The sequence below is a fragment of the Miniopterus schreibersii genome, assembly GCF_964146895.1.
Source record: "Miniopterus schreibersii genome assembly, chromosome: 1".
Taxonomy (NCBI): domain Eukaryota; kingdom Metazoa; phylum Chordata; class Mammalia; order Chiroptera; family Miniopteridae; genus Miniopterus; species Miniopterus schreibersii.
In genome coordinates this window covers 133,810,790-133,837,473 of record NC_138101.1, presented here as the reverse complement: position 1 = coordinate 133,837,473, position 26,684 = coordinate 133,810,790, and the positions used below count along the sequence as shown (strand labels likewise).

General features: G+C 52.8%; 1 protein-coding gene across 3 annotated transcripts; it reads right to left on the bottom strand.

Annotated features, from left to right (window-relative positions):
- On the bottom strand, positions 1-26,684 carry LOC308557673 (myosin-6). Of its 3 annotated transcripts, none has more exons than XM_081138348.1 (39): positions 26,517-26,684; positions 24,700-24,732; positions 24,159-24,371; positions 22,824-22,967; positions 22,464-22,620; positions 22,338-22,365; positions 21,970-22,081; positions 21,595-21,687; positions 20,639-20,702; positions 20,304-20,402; positions 19,756-19,859; positions 19,532-19,670; positions 18,334-18,602; positions 17,881-18,051; positions 16,420-16,729; positions 15,677-15,747; positions 15,310-15,397; positions 15,104-15,221; positions 14,871-14,994; positions 14,451-14,587; positions 12,675-12,930; positions 12,299-12,541; positions 11,935-12,111; positions 11,507-11,652; positions 11,175-11,265; positions 8,733-9,122; positions 8,260-8,386; positions 8,050-8,168; positions 7,506-7,702; positions 6,805-6,988; positions 6,469-6,634; positions 6,244-6,368; positions 5,044-5,352; positions 4,534-4,737; positions 3,549-3,674; positions 3,064-3,339; positions 1,293-1,388; positions 460-594; positions 1-85 (listed from the first exon to the last, which is right to left on the bottom strand). In XM_081138348.1, the coding sequence occupies exons 3-39, from the start codon at positions 24,357-24,359 to the stop codon at positions 65-67; spliced, it is 5,817 nt and encodes a 1,938-aa protein (XP_080994474.1). In that variant the 5' UTR covers positions 24,360-24,371; positions 24,700-24,732; positions 26,517-26,684; the 3' UTR covers positions 1-64. The 3 variants fall into 3 exon arrangements, with proteins under 3 accessions (XP_080994474.1, XP_080994473.1, XP_080994472.1); XM_081138347.1 differs by lacking the exon at positions 26,517-26,684 and adding an exon at positions 25,235-25,444; XM_081138346.1 differs by having other exon boundaries at positions 3-88.

Below are 26,684 nucleotides of genomic sequence, written 5' to 3'. Positions count from 1 at the left end.
CTCAGGCAGAGTGTGGCACTCAGATTTATTATAAGTTAGCAAGAGCGAGGTCCTGAAGGCAGTGTCATTCCTCATCATGCATTTTCTGCTGGGAAAAGAATAAAAGGTGTGAGGGGGCAGCTGGCAAAAAGGAAGAAGGCTGTGGGGAGGAATCTCCAAGGCTTTCATGGGCGTAAGGGAGATACTCTGAGAGGGAGAGGTTCAGGTCTCAGGGATATTAGGATTCCATTTAGGGGTCTTTGTGATTTAGGACCTCTAAATGGAACCCCGAGGGGCTGGGGTTCTGTAGAGGTTCCAGTCATAGGGTTGCTCTGAGCAGGAAGGGGATTGTCAGGAATGGCTGCTATGGGACTCTTAGGGCTATCCAAATATAGGGTAAGAAGTGCCCACTCAGAGGGGCACTAATGTTGGAGGAAAGCTGCTGTGGGGGTGACTAGCCAGGCCTGGGAAGGGACTCACCTTGGTGCCGATGTCACGGCTCTTGGCCCGCAGCTTGTTGACCTGGGACTCAGCGATGTCCGCCCGCTCCTCTGCCTCATCCAGTTCATGCTGCACCTTGCGGAACTTGGACAGGTTGGTGTTGGCCTGCTCCTCCTGCAGGGTTCAAGGGGGTGAGAGGATGAGGTGAGAGGGGGTGGGGACTCCCTGTCCCTGACTGGGTTCAGTACTCTCACCCTTCACCCATGTTCCTGCAACAGCCTTGCCAAGGGCATCCTACTCCTGGCTTGGCACCTTCCTCAAACCTGCCCAGTACTCAGAATCCTCCATGGTCATCCACTGCCCAAGATGACTCCCTGCTGCCTGGTCCGGTCCTACTCAACTCTAGCTTCACTGCACCCGTCCAACTGTGAATCTGATGGACGCTCCTGTACCTGGGGTTTCCTGCATAGGTGTGCTCAGCAACACCTCACATCCACACTTTTCTGCCCATCCAGATGTCTTCCTCACTGTGCTATGCCTGGTCAGTTTCCCTTTCAGGCTCAATTTCACTGCCACCTTCCAGCCCTTTAGCATTGTCTGGCCTCCTGACCTATATGAGCAGCCACACTGCTTTCTCCTGGGCTTGGATATGAATTATAAGCAGCTTGTGGGCAAGTCCTGGGTCAAATAAGCATTGCTTTTGTTAACTCAGTGTACCTGACACAACTCTGAGCACACTGGACACCTGTAACAAATGTTTGAAAGTTAAAGTGACTACAAACGCGTTGTCCAGGCCCCATGCTGGGGAAGACACTTATTGCTTCAAACACACAGGAGTCTATTCACTAGAGTGGAGAAAACCATGAACTCACCGCCTCCTCGGCCTGGCGCTTGTAGGCCTTGACCTTCAGCTGCAGCTTGTCCACCAGGTCCTGCAGCCGGAGCAGGTTCTTCTTGTCCTCTTCCGTCTGGGGGTGGATGGGCAGGAGAAGTCAGTTTTGGGGGAGGAGCAAGTGCAATCACCTTTTCCTCCCTCACCACCCCACTTTTCTCCCCAAGTCTTAGCTGCCCCTCCCTCAAATGTGCCAGGTTAAAGAGGTGGTTGAGAGAGTCCATCTCTGACGCTCCTTGTAGGTCAAAGGGCCAAGACAAAGTCCTCAGTCCAGGATTAAAAAGCAATGAGAGCACTAGCTGGTTTGGTTCAGTGGTTAGAGCGTCGGCCTACAGACTGAAGGGTCCTGGGTTCGATTCCGGTTAAGGGCATGTACTTCGGTTGCAGGATCAATCCCTGGCCCTGGTCGGAGCATGTGCGAGGCAACCAATCGATGTGTCTCTCTCACGTTGATATTTCTCTCTCTCTCTTTCTCCCTTCCACTCTGTCTGAAAAAATAATGGAAAAAATGTCTTCTGGTGAGGATAAAAAAAAAAAAAAGCAATGAGAGCTGCCGCCTTAAAGCTGGAAGTGGGAGCAGGGGCTCAGAACCAAATGGAATTCCATCATCTAATAATATGGAGACACTGGACTGTTCCAGCTCCAACTTATCAGTTCCACCATAGATGCTCTTGGCCAGGGGTTCTAGAGTGACCAGAAAGGAATAATGATGAATGCAGAAAGAAAGGGGTATTATAGTCCAGATCATTCCAATCTATCATAACCCAATATTCTAATATACTATACTTGGCCAAATTTTGGGCACCAGGATCACTGATTCCAATGTCACTTGATCCTTCCTATCTCTACCTCGTTGCATGTGCTAGGCTGACGTTTCCTAGGCTGACATTATGTCCACAATATGTCTACAGTTCTACATCTGTATCTTTTCCTGCCCCTCATATCCAGCTGTCAAATGGACCAATAATCCTTTCTCTGTCTTTTGTTACCAGGCACACTGTGAAAATACTGAGTCAAAGGCAAAAGCTCTGAGCTATGCATAGGGAGGTCTTAGAACATTTTGGGGTCTTCTTTCTCTAAGGCCTTCTACCTGTTGTCCCAGAAGTTCCATGAAAAGATCTGAGTCTTTTCCCGTCCCTGACTTCTATCCCTAAAGTGCCACACAGTGTCCCTCCTGATCAGGTTAGTAGAAGGTGGAAAGATTCCTTGGACTATTCTGAAGCCTTCATGGTAGACCTTCAGGTTATTAGAAAATCTGGGGAAATTCTGATTAAAAGTGCTTTCAGAAAGTAGAAGTAGACTTTCCTGCATTCACTGGAAAAATTCATGGACTGAAGCCAAACTGACTCTGGAATACGTGAAAGAAAGTTAATCTAGCCCAGCCGGGTATGGCTCAGCGGTTGAGCATCGACCTAGAATCCAGGAGATCGAGGTTCGATTCCTGGTCAGGGCACATGCCCGGGTTGCGTGCAGGAGGAAGCCGATCAATGACTCTCTCATCATTGGTGTTTCTCTCTCTCTCTCTCTTCCTCACCTTTCCTCTCTCTGAGGTCAATAAAGATATATTTTTAAAAAAGAAAGAAAAAAAGAAGGTTACTCTAAAGGCAGCTTTTCAAGGAGCAGGTTTCAGGAGGGCCAAGTGGCATTTCCTGGGTGGCGGTTTGGCATGGGGTCTGTGGGGGCCAGGAGGTGGGTCTAGGGTAGCCCTTTGACCTCTAGTGGCCCAGCCCCAGAGCAGCCACCAGCCACACCTGGTAGGTGAGCTCCTTGATGCGCCGCTCGCTCTTCCTCATGCCCTTGACTGACTCCACGTTGCGCTTCTGCTCGGCCTCCAGCTCATTCTCCAGCTCCCGCACCCGGGCCTCCAGCTTCTGCAGCTGCTTCTTGCCCCCCTTGAGGGCGATCTGCTCGGCCTCGTCCAGCCGGTGCTGCAGGTCCTTGATGGTCTGCTCCATGTTCTTCTTCATGCGCTCCAGGTGGGCGCTGGTGTCCTGCTCCTTCTTCAGCTCCTCCGCCATCATGGCGGCCTGGGGACAGGAGACAGATGTAAAAGAACTGGGGCTCCGGTCTCTTCACCCTCAAGGATCACCTCTTTCCCATCTTGGCGTTTGCTCCCGGAGGCCCTCAAACCCACGGAACTGCAGAGTCAACTTGTTCTTACAGCACAGTGGCCTGGCCTGGCCCCAGAGCCCTTGTTCATGTCTCAGGGGAGGCGGGAAGGTGCGGGGACACTCACGTCTGTGATGGCCTTCTTGGCCTTCTCCTCAGCGTTCCTGCACTCCTGCACTGCCTCCTCCACTTCTGACTGGAGCTGGGTCAGGTCCGACTCCATTTTCTTCTTCTGGTTGATGAGGCTGGTGTTCTAGATACGGGCAGAGAAAACTTTCGAATGTATACTTTGTCGCCTGATCCTACACTTTATTCAGAGAGAATTAAAACTGGTCATTTGTTAAACACATGTCTTGCTTTTAGTATATACTCTCTTTTTCACCTGCTTTTCCTTTTCTTATGAGAATAGAGAAGTTCTAGATGTTGTATCTAATATTATCAGCTCTGAAAAAGATGTCAAGCAACAAAGAGTCTGCAGTTCTACTCCTGAGCTCTTTAGTAACATGGCTATGCAAAAGCATAAAAATATTCCAAGGAAAATGGGAATAACTTTATACCAGGACAATATCCTGGAAATGATTACAGTTACAGAAAGAATGTAGTGGGGTAAGGAAGAGAGGATCAGGTCAGTGCATGATGTCATTCCCACACATACTAGATTATGGAACTCTACCGGGCACTGCAATAAAATGGGCACAGAAACTCATTGCAGAGTACAGCAGTGTCTATGGGATTGCAGAAAAATGGTGTTCTGTTGAGAACTTACTTTATAAGTAGACACAGTTGTGCTCTTTTAAATTCCCAAAGTCCCATCTTTACAGAGCAAGATGGAGGTGTTTTCTAGATCAAGGATATCGAATAACAGCATGTATAACTCCTGATTTGGGACTTTGGCAGGCATCACCAACCAATTATGACACTCTTAGTTTTTATATCTATACTCCCTTCTCAGGTAGTGGTTCCACAGCCACGACTAACAGATGAGAGTTGACTCAAGAGATAGCTTGGGATCCTGGTTTAACATGCTCACTCAGAACCTCTGGTTCAGAGCATCTATGTCCCAGGCTCTGCCATTCAGCAGGTTTTCCCGTGGTGGCCCCTGACCTCCTCACCTGGGAGTGCAGCAGCTGCACCCGCTCGCTGGTCTCGATCAGCTCCTGCTCGGCCAGCTTCCGAGACCTCTCCGTCTGCTCCACCACGGCCCGCAGCTCCTCCAGCTCGGCCTGCAGCAGGTTGTTGCGCCGCTCCACGATGGCGATGTTCTCCTTCAGGTCATCGTTGGCCCGAACTGAATCGTCCAACTGGATCTGGGTATCCTGTGAGGGGAAAGAGTAATGTGAGGAGGACTCCCATTCGGGGTCTGATGTGCCCTATCCCAGATTCACAAACCTCTTGTCAAGTGGAGGGCAAAGAGGCACCTTCCCACATCTGGTCTCTAGGCCTGGAGGCTGGTCTGGTCCAGGACATGCTTTAGAGTCTGGTCAGCTCTCCTCCCCCAAGCCTCCAAGTCCAGGAGGTAGGTGACTCCTACCTTCTCATATTTGTTAGCCCAGGGCCCTTTTCTCTGGCCTTCACCATCCCTCTGGGCACACCCCCCTTCTGAGAGCCCCAACTTCTATTACCTTTAGATGGGCTTGGGCAATCTTCAGGTGCTTCTGGGCCTCTGAGGCTATCCTGTTAGCCTGGCTGAGCTGGATTTCCATCTCATTGAGGTCGCCCTCCATCTTCTTCTTCACACGCAGGGCCTCGTTGCGGCTGCGCGTCTCTGCGTCCAGGGAGGTCTGCAGCGAGTCCACCACCCGCAGGTGGTTGCGCTTGGCCTGCTCCATCTCCTCGTCCTTCTCAGCCAGCTTCCGCTCGATCTCGGCCTTGATCTGGTTGAACTCCAGCTGGGCCCGGAGGATCTTGCCCTCCTCGTGCTCCAGGGAGGCCTGGGAGAAAGAATCAAAGGCAGAGAGTCAGGGCATGGGGCAGGGTAGAAAGGGAGACCAATTGGATTTGGGTGTCAGCCAGGACTACGGCCTGGAGAGGAGAGCTGGGAAGAGACCAGGTAGGACCTGCCTTCCAGGCCACCTGGGTGCTCTGGGGGAGGAGGTGCAGGATGCCCTGGGCTTCCACTGCCAAAGACAGGATTTGGACCTCACAATTGCCAAGAGCCCCCAGCACCAACACTGCATGGTTCTGACTCATCTAAAATATTATAGAAAAAGAAGGGAGTTTTATAACCACAAATTCAAAACTTTACCTTTGCTTTCCAGGCCCCTCATCCTCGTGAAAAAAGTTAGAACCCCCAAACTCAGGGCTATCCCTAGGTTCTTAAAAATGAACAGTAACAATAGCTAATATATATCAAGTGCTTAAGTGTGTTACTTCATTTAATTTTCATAATAATAATACATTAATCTTATTAGATATGTACAATTAATTTCATTTTACAGGCAAGAAAACTGAGGCACAGAGATGTTAAGGAACTTGCTCCATGACAGTGGAAGTCCTGAAGCCAAGTTTCAAACTCAGGTCTGTTTGACTCTAGAGCCCTTGCTGCCACCCACTGTTTAAGGGGTTATTATGATGACCAGGCTTCAACTTTATAAACTTGGTGGGAAACCATATGGCTTATGATCAGACTGTGATGTTTCCTTTGTGCAGACCTTGGCCTTGGAGATTCGTGGGTAGTGGGTAGGCGACCTTCCACTAAGAATAAGAAGCCAATAGCTTTGTCTTGGGGTCAGGGCGAGAAGGACTTAAGGAGTCAGAAAAATAGAGTTGGGGGGAGCAGGAGAGAGTTCAAGGCAGGGGTGCAGGCGGAGCCAGGCCCTCACCTCAGCCTCCTCCAGGGCCGACTGCAGCTCCAGTTTCTCCACCTCCAGCTGCTTGCGGACCTTCTCCAGCTCATGCACATTCTTTCCTCCTTCTCCCAGCTGCTCAGTCAGGTCGGAGATCTCCTCTGAGGATTAGAGGGCCAGAAAGCTCAAAGCCTGTGTTCTCTCTAACACCCAGTGGCCCTCCTTGCCCCCACCCCTCCCCGGCCTTGGACCCCAGCGCACCCTGAAGGTTCTTGTTTTCCCTCTTGAAGGTCTCCAGGTGCTCCAGGGACTCCTCATAGGCGTTCTTGAGCTTGAAGAGCTCGGTGCTGAGAGAGCGCGCCTCCTTCTGTGAGGACTCCAGCTCCGACTGCGACTCCTCGTACTTCTGCTTCCATTCAGCCAGGATCTATGGGGACAGAGTTGGGTTCACTGCGCAGTCCCCGGCCCCACCTCCTGGGGCTGCCCAGGTCCCTTGCCTGGACTCAGCTCCTCCCTGCTCCCAGGAGGATGTCCTTGGCCTCATACTGATGCCAGCACCCCTGCTCTGCCCCTGACTGAGGCCCCCACCAGGCCCACCTTGTCGAAGTTCCTCTGCTTCTTGTCCAGGGCTGCGGCAGCCGCGTTGGAGCGCTCCACGTCCACCATCAGGTCCTCGATCTCGTTCTGCAGCCGGTGCTTGGTCTTCTCCAGGGATGAGCACTTGGCGTTGACGGCCTCCACGGCCTCCTCAGCATCCTGCAGCCGCTGGGCCAGCTTCTTCCTGCCAGGTTGGTTGTGTGTGTGTGTGACTCTACCCGGGAATAGCGGGGCCTTGGGACTGCCACATGGGGAGAACCCACTCCCTCCCCGCAGATCCTTGAGACGATGAGCAGACCCTTTAGGCCCTGGGACTCCAGCCTTGAGGGAGCCAAGGCTACGGGTGCCTAGAACAGTCTCCTCCCCACATGCAGCAGCCTCTGAGTGGCAGCCCCCACCTGTCCCCATGCCAGGCTGATCGATGGTAGCTCCTCTGACCAACAAGCTTTTTGCTCGTCTTATACGTGAGCATCAGGTATAACCCGGGCCAAAAGCTCGCCTGTCACAGGAAGTGAGTCAGGGCCAGTTGGGGTTCACTCAAGAGTGCAGGATCCAAGCACCTCTATTTTCCACCACATTTCTCCCACCCTCCTCTCTCTCCTACCTCAAATCTCCTTCCCATTCCCACTTTGCCTGTCTCACCCCATGTGCTCTGGCTTCTCCCTCTCTTAGATTCAATGTGGGGGCTGCCTGGGACTCACTTGGCCTCCTCGAGCTCCTCGGTCCGCTGGATGGCGTCCGTCTCATACTTGGTCCTCCACTGGGCCACCTCCGAGTTGGCCTTGGACAGGACTCGCTGCAGCTCCGCCTTGGCCTCCGTCTCCTCCTCGTACTGCTCGCGGAGCAGGTCGCAGTCGTGCCGGGCCGACTGCAGTGCGTGGGCCAGGGCGTTCTTCGCCTGGGAGGTGGGCGCCAGGAGGTGGGCTCAGCTTTCAGGAAAGCGAGGGGGTATGCCTTCCCCCGTATCTAAATCCTTTTCATATCTACGAACTTCAACTAAGGCCCCAGCCACAGTCAGGGTGCGAATCTCAACATCCTAGAGCAGCTTCCCAGTCTGCCCGCCCCACCCCTTTACAAATAAGAAAAGAGGCACTTGATGATGCAAGTGTGGCTTAGTTGAAGAGAAGAGCCTAGGCTGGAGGCCTTCCCATACAGGGGCCTCTCTTCTTTCCATTCCCGGTGTTGATGTTAACTGCCCCGGGGCTGCCCTCAAGCCTGTCCTGCCGCCTCCTAGCTGGGCCTCACCTTGCCCTCCTCCTCCAGCTGCCTCTTGAGGTCCTCCATTTGCTGGGTGTAGGAGAGTTTCCCTCGGGTCAGCTGGGAGATAAGTGCCTCCTTTTCTTCCAGTTGCCGGGACAGCTCGCCTGGAGGTGAGAATGTGGGTTTGTGGGCCATAGAAGAGGGCAACCAATGGCTTATCCTGGGGCTGGTACAGGGCTGGTTAGGAACACCCACCATTCTCCGTCTGCAGCTTGGCTTGCTGCGTGGTGAAATCGTTGAGGGAGCGTTGGGCCTCCTCCAGCTTAGTGCGGTACTCGTTGGCCTGATCCTCCAATGTCCGAGATACCTTCTCCAGGTTTGCCTTCAGGCAGTAAAGGGGCAGAGAAGTGTGAATGTGGGAGGGGCTGGAGTTGTCAGGGAGTAGGGGCTGGGTAGACCAGAGGAAGGAGGGGAGGCCAAGGTGGGGAGAGCACAGAGGGCAGGGGTGTGAAATGCGGTGGTGCTGGAGGGGCACAATCTGAAGAGGGTGCCTGAGTTCAAGAAGGGAAGAGTGGTGAGGAGACGAAGATATGGGTAGAAGGCAAGGGAGAGACCAAAAGGTGATGGAGAGAGTGACAATGAAAAGAGAGATGGCAGGTAGAGAAAGTGGAAGGAAAGCTCAAGCTGTGAGGGAGAAGAGGGCGAGGAGAGGCTAAGCACAGGCCCACCTTGGCCTTGATGATCTGCTCCATGTTGGAGGTGACATCGTCCAGCTCCAGCTTGAACTCACTCTTCTCCTTCTCCAGCTTCTGCTTCACACGCTGCAGGTTGTCAATCTGCTCGCCCAGCTCGGCCACACTGTCAGCATGCTTCTTGCGCAGGGCCGCTGCCGTGGCCTCGTGCTGCAGAGTGGCCTCCTCCAGGTCCCGCCTCATCTTCTGGAACTCAGCCTCACGCTTCTTGTTCATCTCAATCTGCACAGACGTGGCCCCGCCAGCCTCTTCCAGCCGCTCGCTGATCTCCTCCAGCTCCCGGGACAGGTCTGAGCGCAGCTTCTCCACCTTGGCTCGGGCAGTGCGCTCAGCCTCCAGCTCCTCCTCCAGCTCCTCGATGCGTGCCTGGGCCAGGACACAAAGGGCTCAAACCCATAGCCTGGGAGCCTCCTCCCCCAGCTCTAGAAGACTCCTGGCCCAAGCACAGAGGTCCTGTAGAGCAGTGGTTCTCTAGGGGTCAGTTGGCAATGTCTGGAGACATTTTTGACTGTTGTGACTGGGGTAGGAGGTTGCTACTAGCATCTAGGGGGCAGAAGCTAGGGATGCTGCTAAATATCCTATAATGCATAGGCCATCAATAGGAATTTGGTTGAAGCCAAAACTTCACGGCACTTCCCAGGGGCATCTCAGACCCAGTCTAAGAATCTGCAGCCCTAAATCCTGAGAATATGTGTTCAGAAGGGATCTTGGGATTCGTGAGATCCCGAATCTCATAGATTCCACAGATGCACTAGGCTCTGCTCTCCTAAACATAAGGCAGGAAAGCAGATGCTTGTATTTTACAAATATTTGCAACAATATGCCTCACAACAACCAAAAGCTTTTGATATCTTCCAAGTTGACCATAAAGTCCAGTCGACCACATTCTTCACTCTACAGGGCTTGCTTTATTTATGCCCAGGACTGGGCTCCAGTTTTATTGTCCCCTTCCAGGCCAGCTGAGTGCCCTCCTCTGCCTCTGCCTCATTCTTCTGGCCTTAGCCTTGGCCTTGACTAAATGGGAATAATGTCTCATCTACCATTTTGATCTGTTGTTTGACCAGCCAGGAGCAAAGGGGAGGATTGCTGAGATCCCTTCAAGTGTGGTCATGGACAGTCTTAATGGAATGTGGGTGGGTGGGTTCTGGGTGCAGGAGAGAGAGGACCACCATGCCTCTGCTCCCAAGATGGAGAAGGTGGGGCTGTGTGCGAGACCTTGAATAGGAAAAAGGAGGAGCCACAGCCTGTTGCCAAGGCCTGATGAAGATAACAGTACTATTTTTCTGGATCCCTGAGTCAAAGAAGTTGCCCAGACCCATGGTAGAAGAACCTGAGGATATCCTGATTTTCTGGCTAAAACCCAGAAGGTGCACCCAAGAAGAGGGGAGGGCAAATTATCACTGATGGCAGCCAGTCCCCGAGCAGCCCCTAGAGGAGTGAAATTGTGTTCATGTGTCACTTGCAGCCTGGGCCATGGGACCCAAATGCTGAGGGGAGACCCGCTATCTCCACTAGCTGCCATCTGACCAGAAACTGAGAGGATAAAGCCCTGCCCCCAGTAGCTGAGTGCCTGTTGCCCATGGGGTCACTATGTCCAGAGCAAGCCATGCAGCTTTTGCTCTTATAAAATGGTGATGACAGTACCTGTCTTCTTTGTTTCCAGGGTTCTGACAAAAACAGGACTAAAAGCTCATTAAAATTCGGGGTGCATTAAAGGTAAGGGAGACTGTGGCTGTTAATTTAATCTCCTCTTGCAGAGAGATGAGAAGGCCATGGGAAGAAAAAAGAACCCGTCCTTGCTAGCTGGCTGGCTGACTTCTAGTTGACAGAGTGGTTTCATATACACTTTTTCCTGTGGTCCTTTGTAAGCCAGGGGTTATAGTCCTATTTGACAGATGATAAGAGACTCTGAGGCTCTGAGCGGAAGTGACTTGCTCAAAGTTGTAGGAATTCACCCATATCATGGGTGCTCTGTGGGGATTAAGCCTGGGTTAGTAGCTGTGGTCAGTAACCGGGAAGAGTATGAACAGAGCAGCCTGTGAGGTGCTCCACGAAGGCACTTCTCATTCCCATGCAGGCGGAGAAGTACAAAAAAAGGGTTAGAGGAGAATCAAACCTTAGCAATTGTCCCAGAGCAGAAAACCTATGAGGCAGAGCATAGCTCAGAAAGAGAAGCCCTTTTTGTAGGTATGATTCCCGCCCCATTCCACCTCCACCCACAAAATAGTCTTGCTGCAATAAGACATTACTGTTCTAATGGGAGAAGGCTGGTGTTTCCAAGTGCCTGTAATCAGGACTGGTGGGACCTTTGGAGTGGCCTGGAGTTTTAGATACTGTCTACAACCCTAAGCAGCTCCTGAGGCCATAGCTGCATCAGAGCCATTGAGCACCCCTGGCCTGCACTGGGAAGAACTTTACCTGGTTTTCCTTCAGTTTCTTCTGCAGCTGAAGGGCCAGTGCCTGCTCATCCTCAATCTTACTGTTCTGCTGACTAATGTCAAACTCCTTCCTGGAGGAGAAGCAGGGTGACAGGTGGTCTTCCTTTTTCTGTGCCCATTCTCTTCTTTTGCCTTGACATGCCAGGACCAGTCCCCTCCCCCCTGGCTAAAAGCGTGAAGGAGGGGGGCTGTGATTGACACCTCATTCCATTGTACCCAGAGCAAACATGGCCAGTGGGGGTGCAGCACCCTGTGCTCTAACCCTCTGCCAGACACCTCCATTAGCCCTTCCTGGCCACCATAGTCTCCTACTTCTTGAGCTTTTCTTCCAGCTGCAGCTTGTCATTCTCTAGGTCCATGATGCTCTCCTGGGTCAGCTTCAGATCACCCTCCAGCTTCCTTTTTGCTCGCTCCAGGTCCATGCGCACTTTCTTCTCCTGCTCCAGGGATCCCTCCAGCTGGTGGAGAGAAGAAAACAAACAGGGTGTAGATAACCAGAGATCCACAGTGCATGCTTATCTGCTCTCCTCTAAACTCAAAGTCCAGTGGATTGGAAGTCAAAAGCAGCGTAGAAATTCCTGCAAGCACAAAAAATTCAGAGACCCAAGCTAGGACTACAGAGAGCAAAAAGGCCCTAGGGGTCACAGAATTTAGTTCTAGGGATCAGGAACCCCTTGGTCATTGGTGTTGCCTGCAAAATCCTGACCTGAGAGAGATCAAACGTGGTTCTTATTACTCACATCATCCACCTGTTGCTCCAGCTTGACTTTAGATTTGGTCAGTGTGTTGACCTTGTCTTCCTCAGCCTGAAGGTCATCCAGGGCCTGCTGGTGGGCCTCTTGCAGAGCTTTCTTCTCCTTAGTCAGTTTGGCGATGATCTCATCCAGCCCAGCCATCTCCTCTGTGAGGTTCTTCACCTGTCAACCAAGAACCCCATCCCTTTTAGGGTCAAAGGTTACCAGCCTGGAGACATCTATTGCCATCTCCAATGCCAAGGACCATGCTGCTATCAGGATTCCCTGAGTGGCCTAGTGTTGGTTAAGGTCAGTGTGGTCTTTGAATCCTTTGGAGACCTGGGCGGGAACCAGAGGGAGGTGCCCTCACCTTGTTCTCTGTTGCATGCTTCTCTTTCTCCACCTTGGCCAGGGTCAGCTCCAGGTCATCAATATCCTTCTTGAGCTCAGAGCACTCATCTTCCAGCTTGCGCTTCTTGGCGGTAAGCTCGGCGTTCATCTCCTCCTCGTCCTCCAGCCTCTCATTCATCTCCTTCACCTTGGCCTCCAGCTGGATCTTGTTCTTGATCAGCTGGTCACAGCGTTCCTCTGCATCATTGAGGTTGTCTTGTTCCTGGAAGAAGAGGACAGACAGGAGAGCTGGTGATCAAAGACAGTAGAGATCCAGGGTTGGTCCCTGGTGATGAGATTTGCTATAATCTAGGGGAGGGGAGAAGAGAGGTGAAAAAACAATCATGTGGCCTCACCGCCTGCACTTGGAGCTGCAGGTCATTCTTTTCCTGCAGCAGGGACACCATCTTCTCCTCCAGCTCCTTGCGGCGAGCCTCGGACTTCTCCAGCGTCTCTTTGATGCGTCCAAACTCCTCCTTCATGTTGGCCATCTCCTTCTCTGTCTCTGCGCTCTTCAGTAGAGGCTTGATCTTAAAGTACAGTTTCATCCAGGGCCAGTTCTTGACCCCCATGAAGGCCCGAATGTTCCACTGGATTACCAGAAGAGCATCCCTGGCAAAGAAGCATGGAGGAAGGGAGGGGCACTATGAAAGGGCACTTCCCAATCATGGGCAAACTGCACTTGGCTCCCAGCCCATCTAAGCAAGGTTGTAGGCATCTGTGGGCAGGAGCCCTATCTTGCAGCCTTGATAAACACCCCTCACTTCAGCCTCGTACACTGAACATGGAGTTGCTCAATAAACATTTATTAGTTGATCAATTAAAGACAAGGGCAGTTTATATCTTTCCTACTGGGGCCTTAGTAGTAATGAAAGCTACCACTTATAGAATGTTTACTATGTTCAGTATTTCTAATCTTATAAGAATTTCAAATATTAACATAACAAAATTATGTTTTACATATAAGGATATCTATAATGTATGTTATGAAGCATGAAACAAAATGACTATCCATGAACCTATCACCCAAACAAGAACTAGAGCATTGCCAGCAATGACTCTACCTGTGTGTTCCTTTCTCTCCCCTTTTTTAGTCCCCTCACCAGAGGCAGCCACTACCCTGAATCTTGTGGTTTTCCTTTCCTAGCTTTTTCAAAAATACTATAACTATATGTGTATGTATCTTTAAACAATATGCCACTATTTTTATTATTTATGAGCTTTATGAAAATTGAATCACACTATATGTATCCTTCTGTGACTTGTTTTTGTTTATTCAACAATATGCTTTTAAGGTTCGAACATATTACACCATGTAGTTGTAGTTCCCTCCTTTTCGTTGCTATATAATATTCCATCAAACGACTGTATTATTTACCCATTCCCCTGTGGATGGAAAATTGAGTTGTTTCCAGATCTTTGCTATTTTTACTAATGCTGCAACGAAGAGTCTTTTGTTGTCTTGTGTTGTACACATGTAGGAGTTTTTCTGTGAACATGTACTCAGGAACGGAGTTGAACGGTATGCAATTGTTCAACTTTAAAAGATGATAAATTGTTTTCCAAAGAGGTTGCACTAATTTACACATCTGTAAGCAGTGAATCACACACTTCCTGATTTTTGTAAATCTAGTGTGTGTAAATGGTATCTCGTGAGTGTTTTAATTACATTTCCCTATGAAAAAATTTTTTTTAAAGAATTCAAAATGAGCCCTGGCCAGTGTTCTCAGTGGTTAGAGCATCAGCCTGCGCACTGAAGGGTTTCAGGTTTGATTCCAGTCAAAGGCAAGTACCTGGGTTGTAGGTTCGATCCTGGCCCCGGTCAGGGCTCATGCAGGAGACAACCAGTCCATGTCTCTCTCTCTCTCTCTCTCTCTTTCTCTCTCTCTCTCCCTCCCTCCCTCCCTTCAACTCTCCCTGAAAAATGAATGAAAAAAATATCCTCTGGTGAGGATTAACAACAACAAAAAAGATTTCAAAATGAGACCCTGAGTGGTAAAGTCATTTGCTCAGACAAGCTGATAAGTCATAGAGTTAGGATTTGAACTCAGGTCTTCTGACCCAAGCCAGTCTATACTACTTGTCTGCCTCTTACATCTCTGGGGACACCTCTTCCTTCCCTCATGCCTCACCTGCGCTCCACAATCTTCTTGAACTCAATGCGCATGAGCTGGCCCCGGGCCTGGGCCTGGATGCGGGTGATGATGCGGCTCAGCCTCTCATCTCGCATCTCCTCCAGTAGCCCCAGCAGCCCTGCCTTGAAGAATACCTGCAGACAAGGGGGAGAGCCAAGGGGGCTGCAGCCTCAGAGAAGGCTATCAAGGGTGGAGAAAGGGTGGGAGACCCTGGCTGAGCTCCCAGAGGACCCGTCACCTGCTCATTCTAGACCTGGGAGTGAAATGTGAAAGATAAGACAGGAAGGAAGCCAGGCTTCCAGTCTTTGGGTTGATGCAGGAAGCCAAGAATCAGCGGTCTGCCTTCCAAACTCCCAGCTACTCCACTCAGCATGACTGCATGTCCTGCAATTCTACCCCATGGACCTCTAGACTCACCTTGGTGTGGCCAAACTTGTACTGGTTGTGGTCAATGTCCAGGGAGCCCAGCAGCTTCTCTGACCCCTTTCTGCTGTCAATGAACTGCCCTTCAGGGATGGCTGCTGGGTTGAGGATGCGATACCTGGGAAGGAGGCGCCCAGAGTCACCCATGTTCTGCACTGGTCTGCTCTGCCCACAGAATTTGGGACCACCTGCAGACTCCATTCCCCATGAAGTCCACCTGTACTCACCTCTGCCTGAAGTCCCCGTAGAGGATGCGGTTGGGGAAGCCCTTCCTGCAGATGCGGATGCCCTCCAGCACGCCGTTGCAACGCAGCTGGTGCATGACCAGGGGGTTGTCCATCACTCCTGTGGCAGTAGGGAGGAGAGAGAGGTCAGCCTCAGGGCAAGTGATGCCAAGTGCCATTCCCAGACTAGACCCTTCCTCATGGCTCACCCGGAGCCTTCCGTTCATTGGGGATAATGCAGCGCACGAAGTGAGGGTGGGTGGTCTTCAGGTTGGCCATCAGCTTGTTCAGATTTTCCTGGGGGTGGATAAGAGGAGGGAGTCAGGAGTCACAGGAACCATCCCTTTGGTCCCTGGTCCCTGGGCCCAAGATAACCTGTCACCAGGACTCTCAAAGGGATAAAGAGTTGACACATAATCTATGATGTGAGTTCAAGCTTGTGTAGAATTTACACGCCAAAAATGACCATGCAGCTTGAGATTCTTTCTTCCCCAAACTCAGAGCATCAGGTTAGGGCGGTGCACCCAAAGGCTCTGGGCTGGGCCCGCCCACCACAGGTCTCCGGGCCCTTCTCACCCGGTGGAGGGCTGACACCGTCTGAAAGGATGAGCCCTTTTTCTTGCCTCCTTTGCTTTTACTGCTATCCCCTGAAAAGAAGAGAAAGAATCATGACCAAGAACTTTAAACAGAGGAGCCCTTGGGCAGGGGCAGGACTCTGACTTCACTAGCTATGTGACTTCTTATTTCCAAGTCTCAGTTTTTCCGTGAGGATGGTAATTACCTTTAAAGGTGTGAAGATTAGATAAGATCAGTACCTAAACATGTCACCAGTGCTTGCCACATAGCAGGTGCTGAAATAGCATCGGCTCACTTCTCCCACCCTCTTCTAACCCCACCCTTCATGCTGACATCTTTCCACTTGCTACTTTTCTTCTGGCATTTCACCCTCCTTTCAGCCCACACCCTTCCTCTTCCTTTTCTGACCTGGAGGCTCATTTGTTCCTCTGTTTACCATAACCACCTACTCTGCAAGCTCTAATGCTGGGCGTGGCTCAGTGATATGTGCTCTACCTTCGCTGATCTCCAGGTGCTCACAGTCTTGAGATGACACATGACATATACACTGATATCCATAACACAAAGTGGAACATGGCACTTTCACAGAAGGGGTACAGATGGACTACTGTGGGATCTTCTGGCCCCCATCCCATGGCTCACAGGCTCCCTCCCGCCTCTAGAGCCATGAGCTTTGAAACAACGGGAACCCTTGCCCCTTGCACCTGAAGTGCTCTGGCCCAGTGCAGAGGCTGCCCTCTTACCAGCATCAGCGGCAGCATATGAGGAGAAAAGTGTGGCCATGAGCTTGAGGGAGGACTTCTGGTATAAGCCCACCACCGTCTCATTGAGTGGGTCTTTGTTCTTCTCCAGCCAGCCGAGGATGTTGTAGTCCACGGTGCCAGCATAGTGGACCAGAGAGAAGTGGGCTTCCTGCTTCCCCTTGACATTGCGAGGCTTCTGGAAGTTGTTGGACTTGCCCAGGTGGTTGTCATACAGCTTGGCCTTGAAGGTCATGTCAGTGGCCTTGGGGAACATGCACTCCTCCTCCAGGATGGACATGATGCCCATGGGCTGAGAGCAGGGTGGGGAGGTAGAGATAGTATCACTGAGCACATACCAGGCTTCCAGAGTCCCATACCCTGATGGAGCATCAGCCCAGTGTAGCTGGCAGGCCACAGAAAGCCTGCTGCCATCTCTTGTCCTCTTATAGGAAGCCAATGCTCTTGGAATTAACCTAAATTCAATTATATTCAAATCTGGCCTATATAACCTTTTTCTGCCCCAGAATACCCAGTGAAGAGCCATGTACCTCCCATCACCCCGCGAGCCCCCAAGGCCTCCCAGCACAGACCCCGCCTTCCTGGATAGCAATGACCCCAGAAGACAGTGAGGGCAGGGACAGGAATGTGTCAGAGCCACCAGACTGCAGGGCTGGCCAGACCCCTCTCTACAGGACAGATAACAATTCTGCAAGGGATGGTTAGAGGGATCCAGGTTCTGCACAACATCCTGCTCTTCAGAAAGGATGGTGGTTTTTGGGTTTTGACTTTTCTTGGGGCAAGAATTCTATTGAAAATTTGATGAAGCAAAAACTGCCTCTCCAGAAGAAATGCGTGTATACACATGCACACCGACACCCACACCCACCCTTTTCCATATAGTTTCAAGGCATTTTGAGGTCTCTGGAAGAGCAGCACCCTAGATAACCACCCAAGGCCTGAGGGAAGCTTTCCTGAAGGACAGTGGCTGCGCTGGATGAGGGTCAGTCCCTCCAGACTCTGTATCAGCAAAGCCCAAGGGCATCCTGAGGGCAAGTTAGCCCTGGGAGCCTCCCACAGCTTCATCCCTGTCTCTGGGGTCTATAGGAAATACGGGCTTTTCTCAGTGAAGGGGGAGAGGATGGGAACCAACACCCCTAGTTTCAGCCGAGGATCTGCCCATGAGTAATGCTTCCCTTGGAGTGTCAGAGGGGCCAGGAGTCCTCTCGTTTACTACATTCCCCTCTGAAGACACTGAGATGTGACCACTGTGAGGACAAGTCCTGGGAACAGAAGGAAGGGGCTTGTCCTGTGTGTGTCTGTGACTCCACAGTGGGTGAAAGCTGAGCCTGGAGAGAGGCTTGGGATTCTGGGGACTTGTTTCTTGGCTGTAGAAGGGATGAAGCTGTTCCTTTGTCTGGGATGATGGGGAAAGGAACACAGGGGATGGGGCTGAGGCAGCACCTTCTCAATGAGGTCGATGCAGGCCTGCAGGTCCATGCCAAAGTCGATGAACTCCCACTCAATACCCTCCTTCTTGTACTCCTCCTGCTCCAGCACGAACATGTGGTGGTTGAAGAACTGCTGCAGCTTCTCGTTGGTGAAGTTGATGCAGAGCTGCTCGAAGCTGTTGAACTGCAGGGGGAATGAGGGCAGAGGCCGGTCAGGTAGGCAGGTGTGCTAGTGGCCAGTGGGCTCAGCCCAGGGCTGTGCCCAGCCCAGCGAAGGGTGTGGCTGGTCCCCTCCCCTCCCCTGTTGGAGCAGGGAGGGATGACCCCCCTGAAGACAGGAATCTGACTGCCTTGGTCACTAGTGAACCCCACTTGTCTCTCTGGCGCCTGGCCTATGGTTGTCCTGTGGCCTGTGCCAATGAGTGTTATTGCTCTCCCTACTCCCAGGCCCCCCTTCCGAACTCACGTCGAAGATCTCAAAGCCAGCAATGTCCAGGACTCCAATGAAGTACTGGCGCGGCTGCTTGGTCTCCAGGGTGGCGTTGATCCGTGTCACCATCCAGTTGAACATCTTCTCATACACTGACTTGGCCAGTGCCCCAATGGAGTAGTACACCTGCTGCACGCTCTGTCCCTTGGTGACATACTCATTGCCCACTTTCACCCGAGGGTGGCACAGCCCCTTAAGCAGGTCGGCTGAGTTTAGTCCCATGAGGTAGGCAGACTTATCGGCATCTGGTGGAGAAGGAAAGGAGTAAGCAAGCACTTTCAGCAGACCCTCTTTCCCTGCCCCAGGGCCAGAGCCTTTCTGAAGGATGGGGTCCAATACCTTCTCCCTAAATAGCTGCAAATGGAGGCCTGGAAGGGCACAAGGCTTGCTGTGGTTACACAGCCAGTATATGCCCGAGTCAACCTGAAGCCCAGGACCCTTCATTCACCTTGGGCCTCCCACCACATGGCAGCTCCTCTTGCCTCCATCTTTATGTGTGTTGGGTGTCTCTGGCCCAGGCCCTTCACTAGCACTGTGTTAGCATGTCCCCAAGCTCACTGCACATTCTCATCTCTCCAGGGAAGGGATGGGAAGAGACGTGCTGTGCTCCCTGCCTCCTTTGTTCGCATCCTAAGACAGGCCCAGCATTGGGTATGCTCTACTCAATCCACGTGTTGACCAACTTTACTGGCTGGAAAGTTAAGTTCCTAACAGCATGTTGAACAGCCCCCACCCCCACCCCAACTCCAGCTCTCCAAATGTGCCTCCCAGTCTGCCCACCTCTCCCATGTCCCTCTCCCTCTTCAGCCTTTACCACACCCATCTACGCCACAAACCTTAGGTCCTCTATGGGGACTGACGTGGGGACAGTGGGTGGCCAGAGGCCTGGCTAAGCTCTAACAGAAAAGAAAGCCTGGAGGCAGGGCTGAGTAGGGAGGGGGTGGGGGCAGAGCCTGCCCCTTGGAAAAGGCTGCTCCCTCTGACTACCTGCTTCTCAGACTTCTGGTTTCCTCCCACTTTCTCTATTGTTGTCCACCTGGCTCCTTAAGAATTGTTAAAAGGCACCACTTTTGGATGCAGTGTGGGAGACCCTGCTCCCAGAGGACTGTCTCCTCTTGACCGTGAACACCCAGCACCTCCGGCCTTCCCAGCGCCTGCCCTCCTGCCCCTGAACCTTCGGTGCCGTCGGGCTCGGCCTGCTCTTCCCGCTGCTTCTGCTTGAACTTCATGTTTCCGTAGTGCATGATGGCACCCGTCAGCTTGTAGACGCCAGCTTTCTCCTCAGCAGTGAAGCCCAGCACGTCAAAGGCGCTCTGGACAGAGCACAAGAGGCAAAGAGCTGGTTGGAGTGGGTGGCCCAGGGGCCCTCTGGAGCCCTCACACCACCTCCTCACTCACGTCTGTGGCCAAGAGCTCCTCGGAGTCGTCGATGGAAGCCACAGACACCTCTCCCTGAGACACGAAGGCATAGTCGTAGGGGTTGTTGGTGATCAGCAGCATGTCTGTCCAGGCAAAGGGCAGGGGACAAGGGGGCGGGAGGGGTGGGAAGGGGTTGGGAGAATGGAGAAGAGGCCCAAGAGCAGATAGAGAGGAGGCGAGTCAGCAAGGACCATGGAGAGGTTCCAAAAGAAATTAAAAAGTAGGAGGGGTTTTGTGCCCCCCCCCCCAGGAGGGAGGACAGTGGGGAAATGACACCAAGGAGAAGAAGAGGGAAACAAAGAGGAGGAGAAAGCCAACAGGGAAGGGGAGGAAAATAAAACAGGAAAGGCTGGGGAGGGAGGCAAGAGGAGACGCAGGCAGCCCCAAGGTGGCGCAGAAGGAGAAAGCCACTGGGCAGGTGCAAGGAGGAGGGAGGTGGAGGGGGGGGCGGCAGGGGGAGGACGTGGAGGGCACTGGCCCTGCTTGGGGAGGGCAGTGGGGCAGCAGGGGCATGGGGCCGGGCTCACCCAGCAGTTCTGGCTTCTTGTTGGACAGGATCTGGTAGAAGATGTGATAGTTCCTCTCAGACTTGAGCTGGAAGATCACCCGGGACTTCTCTAGGAGATCTGAAGTGAGGAGAGGAGAGGAAGGTGGGTAAGGAAGGGGAGAAGGTTGATCCAGCAAGATGGAGAGAGTCAGGGGAAAGCCACAGTTTAAGGAACAAAGGACTAAACTAAAGCCGAGAGACAGATGTAGACGAAGACAGAAGATGGAGGGGAAATGAGGAAATAGGGCCACTCTCAGGGGAAAAAGGCAGAGGAGGGGTGTTGGGAGAGGTGCGCAGGGCTGCCTGCATACTTACAGGTCTCTATGTCTGCAGAAGCCAACTTTCCAGTGGCCCCAAAGTGGATCCTGATGAATTTCCCCTGGGGGCAGATGGGACAAAGAGTGAGGAAACTGGCCAGAAGAGAGAGAATTGGGATCTTGGACTTCAATGCAACTGGGAATGCCCTGGACATGTAAATGACTTATTTGGGGCCCCAGTTTAGTATCAGTAAAACAGGGAAAGGATGACATACCACCCATGGATCTTGGAGCAGAAACAATGGCACAGGAATGAGCACAGAGAGAATGCCTCCTGTTTGTACTTCTGATATGACCTCATGTAATCCTCTCAGTGACTAGTACTACTTGTTTCACAGATGAAGGGACTAGGACTCAGACAGGTGTGGGACTTGCTGGGCAAGTGTAAAGCCAGAGAATTGGCTCCAATATCTATGCTCTCTTCCCACTCTAATGTGGAAGAGCTCTAGAAAGAGAAATAAGGAAAATCTAGAATGTGACCAAATCTACCCCATTTCTTGACTATGGAACAGCTCTGGTGACTCTGTCTTTTTCCTGAGTTCCCAGAACCCAGGAAACTAGGCTGAGTAAGGAGGGTTGAGAGAGAGAGAGGCATTTGTTGATATCCCAAAGTCAAACACAGGACAATCAACTGGGTGTGGTTAGTGTTGGTTAACAGCCCCCCCCTTTTAAATCCTCACCCGTAGATATGTTTCCATTGATTTTTAGAGAGAGAGGGAGGAAGAGAGAGAGAAACATCAATGTGAGAGAGGAACATTGATTAGTTGCCTCCTATACTCATCCTGACTGGGGGTTCAACCCACAACCTAGGTATGTCCCCTGACTGGGAATTGAACTCAACCTTTTTGGTGTATGGGAATACATTCCAACCAACTGAGCCACCCTGCTAGAGCTAGCACCCCTTTTGTTGTCAAAGCCAGATGAAGCCAGTTGGCAGTGGTCAAGGGCACTCACAAATCGGGAGGAGTTGTCATTCCGAACAGTCTTGGCGTTGCCGAAGGCCTCCAGGGCAGGGTTGGCCTGGATGATCTGGTCCTCCAGGGTGCCCTGCAAAGGGAGCAGAACCATGGGAATTCATCTTCTGTCCACCTTTAGGTGATGGTGGAGAGGGCGGGGGCTTCTCTGGTCCTGGGGAAGGGGGTTGGGGCTGGGTGCGCTGCTGGGGAGTGTGCAGCTCCAAAAGGCCATAGAGTGTGTATCTTTTGCCAGAAAGGTCTGGAGCACTGGATTCAGTGGTGCTGCCACCACTGTTCCTCAGGGCAAAGCTCAGGGTCACCAGGGTCAGCCTGCCCCAGGCCCCTTCTGCAGAGCCTGTGGCCCAACCCGCACCTTGTTTGCATTGGGATTGTCCTTCTTGCCACGGTCACCTATGGCTGCGATGCTGGCAAAATACTGGATGACACGTTTCGTGTTCACAGTCTTCCCGGCCCCGGATTCTCCGCTGGAGGCAACAGGGACCTATCAGAACCTAGGATTCCCACTGCCCTCCATTTGGAGCTCAGCACTGCCCCCTCCTCCCTCAGAGTCCTGGCCATCTGACCTCCTCCACCAGGAGGATTTGCTCACCATCATTGGTCACTCCAGCACTTTTCTGAGAGCCCAGCACCCCACACTCCTTGCACTCACAGCCTTAAACCATTCCTCAGGAATCAGCCTGGGTCCCCCAACCCCTCTGTGGGTGGATGGCGCTCACTCACGTGATGAGGATGGACTGGTTCTCCCGATCTGGAAGAGAAAAGTGGACAAGCACTGGGGTCAGGGCTGAGGGCCTAGGTCCATGGCTGCAGGGCTGAGGAGGCACCGGGCAGGGCCACAGGGCTCACCTGTCAGCATGTACTGATAGGCGTTGTCAGAGATGGAAAAGATGTGGGGCGGCGCCTCACTCCTCTTCTTGCCCCGGTAGGCGGCCACCACCTCAGCGTTGTACACCGGCAGCCACTTGTAGGGGTTGACGGTGACGCAGAAGAGGCCTGAGTAGGTCTGGAACAGGAGACAGGTAGGCAGGAGAGTCCCTGGTCACCCCAGCTGGCTCCTCTCTTCCTGCAGCTGACCAGGGGCAGGAAGGAGGTGGGGGCACTGGGCCCCTTGGGAGAGATTTGACCTTCTCCCCTTGCGAATGTCACCCTGCCCTACTTTGGCCTTGGCCCAGGACGAGCTCCCTGCCATGTGCAGAATGCACTCACGTAGATCATCCAGGCCGCATAGCGCTCCTTGAGGTTGAAGAGCACGGCGGGCTCGTGGAGGAAGGTCAGCATGGCCATGTCCTCGATCTTGTCGAACTTGGGCGGGTTCTGCTGCATCACCTGGTCCTCCTTCAGGGTCACCGTCTAGGGAGGGAGCATGGGTCATAGGACAGAGTGAGTATACCTCCCAGTCTGTAGTTACCAGCGTCACCCATTTACCTCCTCCCAGAACATAGGCCACAACTTGGCCTTGGAGGCTCCCACAGCTCTTTTCTGACCAGTGCTTGGGTCCTACCCCAGAGTTCCCCAGAAAATTTGTCCACCTCCTGTCTCTCCCACCCCAGGGACTGTCTTAGAGTCCCTGTGTCTTGTCAGTACCCCAGACCCTATGCCTATAAGTATTACTGTTCAGTCCCTGTTTCAAGTCTAGTGACAAACTCGGAGAGGCTGCCAGCTCTGTCATCTGGGGCAGTGCTTGAGGCAAACCTTCACCTTTACTGGAAGGACATCTCACCCATCTGCCCTACCTCCCCACTGGCCACTGTCACTGTGGTTTGATTGGCACTGGTCAGTCTGCCATGCTCTGATGTCGTAAGATCTTGCGGGCCAGTATTCCAGCATTTGTTACAGTGGAGGAAGCTGTGGCTTGAATAATTAAATGATGTGCTGGGATGGTGGCTAGTTAGTGGAAGAGCTGGGATAAGATTCAAAGCCCCCAGTGGGTTGTGGCCCATTATTCCACACCTTGCTGGGACTAAACACTCAATCAGTGCATCTATAAGGCACACAGTCCTGAGCTGCTGCTGGTGACCAGTGACAATTCTCACAGCGGGCATGAGGGACAAGGGACCTGAGGCTTCTGAGTGCCAACCACTAGCCCCGGGACTGAGCATTAAGCTTAAGAGTTCCTGCTCTTTGTGTTCATCTGGGTCTAGAGTTTGCTCTTGGCTTGGGTAAGGGGAATTTGGGAGTTTGTCTGTGGAGAAAACTGAGGCACAGAGAAGAGGGATACAGGTTCGAGAAAGGAGTTTTGATGTTGTGACTATGCCCTCTATCAACGAGACCCCTTTGAGGAGGAAATCAGTTGAGGTTTCCAGCATCCTCTCTGGCAAGGGGTGTGAAATGCTGGGTGGTGCCCTGTCACACTCACTCAGGTCCCCCTGAGAAAGGTCAGAGTTCTCACTCAGATACTGGGCTCCTCAAGGGGGCATGTCTTGCAACCCAGCTGGCTTTGGCTCTTCTCCAGGACCCATCAGCTCCCAGTGCAAGTGGCTCCACCTCTGCACCTCCCCAAAAACCTTTCTTCCCCTTCCCCTGGCCCTGTGCTTCACACACCTTGCCATTCTCGGTCTCCGCAGTGACCTTGCCCCCCTCCCTGGATACGATCTTGGCCTTGACGAACTCCTCTTTGTCATCAGGCACAAAGCATTCAGTGCGGATGTCGAAGGGCCGGGTCTGGGCCTCTAGACGCTCCTTCTCCGACTTGCGGAGGTACTCGGCTGCCGCCCCAAAGTCAGCCATCTGGGCATCACTCATCTTGTTGCTCCTCTGTGGCAGAGACAGAAGGACCCAGGCCTCAGTGGGTGGCACTGCCCGCTGTACCCCCACTCCTTGCCCCACCTTCTCATCACCTGGGTCCTATCACTCTCCCCGGCCCCTCCCTTGAAAGGCACCTGGCTTGGGTCCAGCCCTCCCCACTCAACTTCTGTTTCCCTTGCCCTCTGAAGTGACACTGAAGGAGAATCTCTGTGAGGGGTCTGCAGGGGGTGGAATTGGCTGGAGTTTGCTAAGGGGAGGTGCTGAGCTGCTCAGAGGAGAGACAGTGAGCCCCTGGTCTAGCCACCTGGCTCCCAGGAGAAAATTGGGTGGTTCTCACCTGGTTATCACCTCACAAAGAATTCTGAAGATTCTGGACCATGGGTGGAGCCACAGAGGTGCAGTCAGGCAGAGAGAGCAGGAGATGAAGAACCGTGGAGGCAGGCCGACGGGGAGAAGGGAGGGGTGGGATGTGGAATCAGTTGAAATCAGAGAGAGGCAAAGAGATTAGAACACACAGCAAGAAGGGAGAGAGAGGGGGAGAGACACAGAAGTATGACAAGTATTGACAAGGACCAAGAGGCAAAATAAAACCAGGCAAAGAGAGGGAAGCCATAGAGGAGGGAGAAAGATGGAGACAGCATGGGGAGGACCCAAAAAGCAAGAGATGCTGGATGCAGGGAGATGCAGATGGAAGAAAAGGGGTTTCAGGTTTTTCCATTGGAACCTCCTCTCTGTCAGTGGGAACTTCCCAGGGCTGGAGGAAGGCAGTTCTAGCTCTACCCTTGCGCCTCCCACTGACCTGCACCCCATTCCCCCGTGAAGGCTGAGAGTTCTGGGGCTGGGCCACAGAGCCTCCGCCCAAACCCCCTTACCTGGTTCAGAGGAGTGTCTGTCTGTCTTTGCAGCCTGCTCTTTTTATATCCCGCTGCCCCCACCGGCTTCCTAAATTTGGAGTCCTTCCGGAGGGACCCTCCCTCCCACCTCTCTCCACGGCTAGCTCCTCCTCCCTTGATCCTTTGGCTCTGGAGGTGACAGAAGGACAACCGGGCCTCCAGATTTGCCCATGAAAGGTCTGTTGCCCCAGCCCCTCTGGCTCCAGGGCCTTTTTTAGTCCTTGGGCACATTCCTCCCCTCCAAAGGACTAATGGGCAGATAGTGGGAAGACTGGACCTTCTCACACCACCTCCCCTGTCCCACCAGGCCCTTACCTTGGTTATTTTTAACCTGAAGGGTGAGTTGAGCACACTGGGTGAGGGTCACCTTCTCCTACATGCTTGTCCCCTGCCCCCAAACCACAGGCTCCCCCAATCTTTCTCACCACCCTCTCCTTTCCACTCTGGCCTGTCCTCACATGGCCCCAGGCTGGGAGCATCTCCCACTCTCTGCCCTGCAGTCCTACAGTGCTAGGGATGGGGAGCTGGAGCCAGGATGCCCAAGTAGGGGGGTCTACTGCTCAGCTCCATGACCTCTGTGCTGCCCTCTCTCAGCACAAAAGCTGTGTCCTGTTTCCTTCTGTTCCTCAGTTTTTCACACAGGTGTCCTCCCAGGGATCTGAGGCTGTGCTGCTTTAGGGACACATCTGGAGCCCCCCAGCCCCTCTCTGAATGCTCCTGATACAGTGCCCATCATCCAATCGCTCAAGCAGGGGAAGGGGGGTTCCCTCATTCACCACAGCAAATCTGTACACAGACCCACAGGCCAATGCCCTTACATGCGGACTTGAGCACCACACATCCACACCCATTCTTAAGATTTTCACGCTTATAAACTTAAGCTTACAAATTTTACTACTTGTTACACACACTGACACACACATTTGCACACCCACATTTGCGCACATAAGCTTTTACTCTCCCACTGCCACCTTCTGCTCCTGGTGGGGAACAGCAAGGGCATGGGAAGAGGCAGGAGGCATTAATCCCTGGGGCCTGAGGGAAGAGGGGTGGGGGTGGGGGGTTGCTCCCTTCTGCCTCTCTGAACTGCCAGAGGGTACAGGTGCTGCTGAAGCTGGTTGGGGCCTGGGGATTTGCACCAGTTGGGCCCTAGGCTCTGCATTGCCTAAGGTGGGGGTGGGGGGTGGAGCTCAGCAGCCTGCCACCCCTTCCCAGGTAGAGCTTTGGTGCCCCTTCCAGCCCTCTTGAGGCTTATACTCACATGCCCTTCTCCATGGTGTCCCCAAGTGCCCCAGGCTCTCAAGGCCCCCTCCCCAGCCTCCACTGATGCCACCTCTCAGAGGCAGTAGGTGTCAGGTCTTCGGCAGCAGTGCCCGTTATGACTAAGTGGACATTGTGTTCAGGAAACAAAGCCAGCCTCCCCTGCTCT

What these genes read in the sequence shown, in the direction of transcription:
- LOC308557673 (XM_081138346.1), bottom strand. Translation starts at nt 24,359, where the DNA reads ATGAGTGATGCCCAGATGGCTGACTTTGGGGCGGCAGCCGAGTACCTC. An exon ending in CAAGAAGCCAGAACTGCTGG is followed by an intron (nt 19,860 to 20,303) that starts GTGAGCCCGGCC and finishes TTGCCTGGACAG; the next exon opens with ACATGCTGCTGATCACCAAC. An exon ending in GCCGTGACATCGGCACCAAG is followed by an intron (nt 89 to 459) that starts GTGAGTCCCTTC and finishes TTCTTTTCCCAG; the next exon opens with CAGAAAATGCATGATGAGGA.